The sequence below is a fragment of the Rhagoletis pomonella genome, unplaced genomic scaffold (genome assembly GCF_013731165.1).
Source record: "Rhagoletis pomonella isolate Grant_MI unplaced genomic scaffold, Rhpom_1.0 Rhpom_scaffold_00002, whole genome shotgun sequence".
Classification (NCBI taxonomy): domain Eukaryota; kingdom Metazoa; phylum Arthropoda; class Insecta; order Diptera; family Tephritidae; genus Rhagoletis; species Rhagoletis pomonella.
Genome location: NW_023458556.1, coordinates 33,622,864 through 33,626,849, shown reverse-complemented (window position 1 = coordinate 33,626,849; position 3,986 = coordinate 33,622,864). Strand labels below are relative to the sequence as shown.

At 35.1% G+C, this 3,986-nt stretch overlaps 1 protein-coding gene across 1 annotated transcript; it reads left to right on the top strand.

Moving 5' to 3' along the window:
- The first annotated feature begins 408 nt into the window (after positions 1 to 408).
- LOC118734633 lies at positions 409 to 1,791 on the top strand. The gene is made up of 2 exons (XM_036464337.1): positions 409 to 635; positions 757 to 1,791. Exons 1-2 carry the CDS (start codon positions 539 to 541, stop codon positions 1,470 to 1,472), a joined length of 813 nt encoding a protein of 270 aa, XP_036320230.1. The 5' UTR covers positions 409 to 538; the 3' UTR covers positions 1,473 to 1,791.
- Positions 1,792 to 3,986: the final 2,195 nt, after the last annotated feature.

Here is a 3,986-nt window from a genome sequence, read left to right as displayed (position 1 = left end):
TTATGTTTTCTTTTAAAAGCGGAAAGCGCTCAGTTAAAAAGGTTGTTTTCGGAAAGATTAGAAAAACATGTATGTACTCATGTACGCAGGCATGTATTGAACATGCCATTAGTATGCACTAAAAAATACAAAACATGTTTATGAATGAAAAAGCTTTGCGCCTTTAACAACTTGTCTATTTTGTTTTGGTCAAGTATCCTTTTTATGAGTCACAAATGAATGAGATAATTTATGAATCTATGTACATATATATGTATGTATGTAATCCCAAACAACAGCATGAATTAGTGTATATGTATATGTATGTGTGTGCGTACGTACGTGTGTTAACATCCTGTCACTCACCCTCTTCACGCTTCACTACCTAAAACATCTACGCATATAAAACCAAATGCGCTTGAATGGAAAATCATTATTAGTCAAGCACTTGAATAGAACAGACCTTTCAACGCTTTGAAGAGCAAAACCACAAACAAAATAAAAAATAAAAATTTATAAAAGCATTATTAATTAAATAAACTTTGTTAAAACGATCAAAATGGCACAGCGCAGAAATTTGAAAGTTTCATATCACGGAAATCGTCGCACAATTGGATATAAAATGGGCAACAGCTGTGATGAAATTCTCAAGAAGAGTAAGTAAATACATATGTACATATATATGCACATGCAACTTTTCATCTTTATCATACACATTTTTACTTTTTTCATAAACCTTTTTCTAACTAAATTCATTTTCCTTTTTTATCATTTTAGTCATGCTGCACTTTGAGATACCACGTCACCACAAATCATCGCTACTTCTCACCACTGAGACTGGAAAAGTTTTTAGCGGCCGTCAACTCCGCAACTATCTTCTATTGTTTCCAAATCCGCATATAACTTTTTATCTACGCTATGGCACCACAAAATCAGATGACAACCTAAGCGACAGCTGCATCGGAACAAACCGTAAAAGTCTCAAACGCCAACGTGACGCCATTGATTATGACGGCGATGACGAGACTTATCCAACGACACCTGTATTTCGCATGAACTGTTTTATAGGCGCCTATCCTAGCAAATGTTCAGCACCGCCGGCTAAGCGTGTACGATTTAGTGAAGCTTTAAATCGCATCAAGGTCATACCAGCTCGTCCACAACTAACTAGTAAGCTGGTAGCCGGAGAAGGTACACTGCGTCGGATGAATTCTTTTGTTGACGAATATCCTGAAACTGCAACGTTTGCACAGCGTATAGTTGGAAGTTCTGTGGATCAACCAAATCGAAACTCTACGAAAGAAGCGGTGACAGGATCTAAGACACAGTTGGCTTCGTGGTCGCCAGTATTTCGCATGAATTCCTTTATAAACACTTATCCCACAACACCGCAGCAATCGATCACCAAGTTTTTCAAACAAAAAGCAAGGCGTACGCTATTCACGGATGCCCAGAAGCGTATGGCTGTAGCCAAGCGATTACCGCGTTTGTAAAAATTTGTAATTCCAATGGCAAACCAAACACGCCTACGATACCAAAACGAACCGCCCAAGGAGCATCACTCTCCATCAGTATTTCACAACAAATGAGGCTTCAATATTAACTCGAATACAAAAGTATAGTTGCGTACTACATATGTACATACAAATGTATACTAAATTAAATTTATTTTCTTAAAAAATTTAAAAGTAGCCAAAGATTTTAAGTTAAAGTATTTTTACCAAAATATATTCAACATAATTTATTTATGTATATGTAATTAGAGTATAAGTCAGAGGCATGTGATCGTTTAGATTTGAGTTTGGTAAAGTACTGCACTATTTCTTTTATTGTAATTTTATTGTAATTTAAGATTCAAAAATAATTCATTGTACTCTATATTTTACTTTCCAATAAATGCAAAAAAAAAACACATTTCAAAATAATTTTTGTTGTAATATTGTTAAAAAGTTGGTAGATCCACCAATAAAGTGGTAAAGTCCGCGCACTGCTTCTGGGGTTTTTGTGTGGTGCGAGTTTGTTTATTCCTCTTTTACAAATTCTACGCCAGCACTTAATTACGTAACCAGGTAACCTGATAACCAGGCAGTTATGACTACATAAAACTAACTACAAACTAAATAAATATCTTACATCAGTGTGGCCTTATCTAAATTTGCAATTCGTTTGATTGTTATTGACCTGAAAGCCATACTGGGACTGTGCAAATAGCCGAAGAAAATTTCTAATAGATTTTAACTCAGGTCTCAGTATACATACATACATGAAAAATTTTAATGCGGCATCAGAAATTTCTCAATTTAATTAACCAGCAAAACTAATTAACCGGGACTCAAAATTTTAGGGCGCTAGAGACCTTTCCACTACAGATAATTTTTCACATATTTAGTTCAAAAATGCTAGAGTAGTCCATATGCTGAAAACAATATTTTCTAAAATGCGTACTAGGTATTAAAAAAAATAAATTTTTGAATAAAATTAGCCGAAAATGTCCCACCGAAGCCGAAGAAACCGCGAATCAGACACCGTTCCAAGCAGTGACGAAATATCCATCTCATCTTACAAACTTCCAAACTTTTGCAATGTTTTTAAGGACTAGACCTATGCAAAGTTGGTAAACAAGATGGAGCTTTTTCACTCAAAACTCGCACAGTCAATTCTCTAAATATCTTTGAAAGCGCATTGTCAATTTTTATTGGATCCCAGAGCATAGCGGTGTTTCGGGAAATAAGGAATTATACGAGTGAGTGATACAAGGTTCGGCTACAAAGCTTGGGAAACCGAGTCTTAGTGGTGGCAAACTATCGATAGAGGGCGATAATTTTTTTTAACTATCGATAGTCGCTTATTTTGGAAAAGATGATCTAATTGGGGCGTATTCGTAGTCAAAATTAAGTTGGTACTTGAAGTTGGTTGTAAATTTATTGACAGATAACCCATCAAAAGTTATGTCAAAAAGGTACAACTAACTTTAAGTACCAACTTAATTTTGACTATGTATACGCCCCCATTGCGTTAAATATAGTTTTTTAAAGCCCATGAGGACCTACCTTAATATTGAAAGTATGATTTAAAAAACTAAACATATTTACGTATTCTGTTTCTAAAGCCAATTGCTTTTATTTAAGAAACATAGCATGCCAACATTTTTTGGTTTTAGTTGCAATCTTTTTTCGTTTACTATTAAAGCAGATTTACTGTACATTCTTTCCGATTCTACTGATGAATATTACCGCTCTATATAATGCACATTCACTATTTTATATGTTTGAAATTTGGAAAATTTTCGATAGTGAAAAAAAAACCAAAACCATCGATAGTATCGATAGTGCCATTGATAGTTTGCCACCACTACTGAGTCCTAGCATGCAACCCCTCTAATAATATAGCTCTCAGGAGTGGGGGAAAGTTGAGAGTATCTACTAACAGGAAATTAATAGATCTGGACACTTGCACTGGCCGTCGCTCGTTTTGCGGAACAGAGAGCTTCATAAGGGCCATTTTTGAACCGAATTCTGAAATATAACGTTCTTGAAAAGTTTTCTCAGATAGGGCATTTTCGAACTGGCTGTTGAGATAGGTCGATCTTCTACTCAGCCTTCAATATGTGCATATGTATTTCAATTTCTTCTCGTGTTAGAAGTAATTCCAACTTCAAGTCATCTTACAGCAATAAAAGTGCTACTGTGTATGATCGATATGTAAACCAGTAACACAATTTAATGGTTTCAGCTGCCTACATAAAGAAGTTATATCGCAAAAACTCGTATCTGAACAATCAGTCGTTTGGGATATATAGCTTATAAATCACCGATTTTGACAATTTCCTCAGTAGACATTGAAAATAGCTCACGAAATACCTCGGTTTTGGCCGTCCAATTGAAGGAGTTTTAAAGTAAACCGCAATAACTGAACAATCAGTTTTATGGAGGTTATAGGTTATAGTGACCAGATCTTTGCCATTTTCACTGTAAGTTTTTTGTTGATAATTAGTGAAAATAGAGCGA

Excerpts from the sequence above, each read along its gene's own strand:
- LOC118734633 (XM_036464337.1), top strand. The coding sequence starts at position 539 with ATGGCACAGCGCAGAAATTTGAAAGTTTCATATCACGGAAATCGTCGC. Across the intron at positions 636-756 it reads TGATGAAATTCTCAAGAAGA|TCATGCTGCACTTTGAGATA; the intron begins GTAAGTAAATAC and ends TTATCATTTTAG.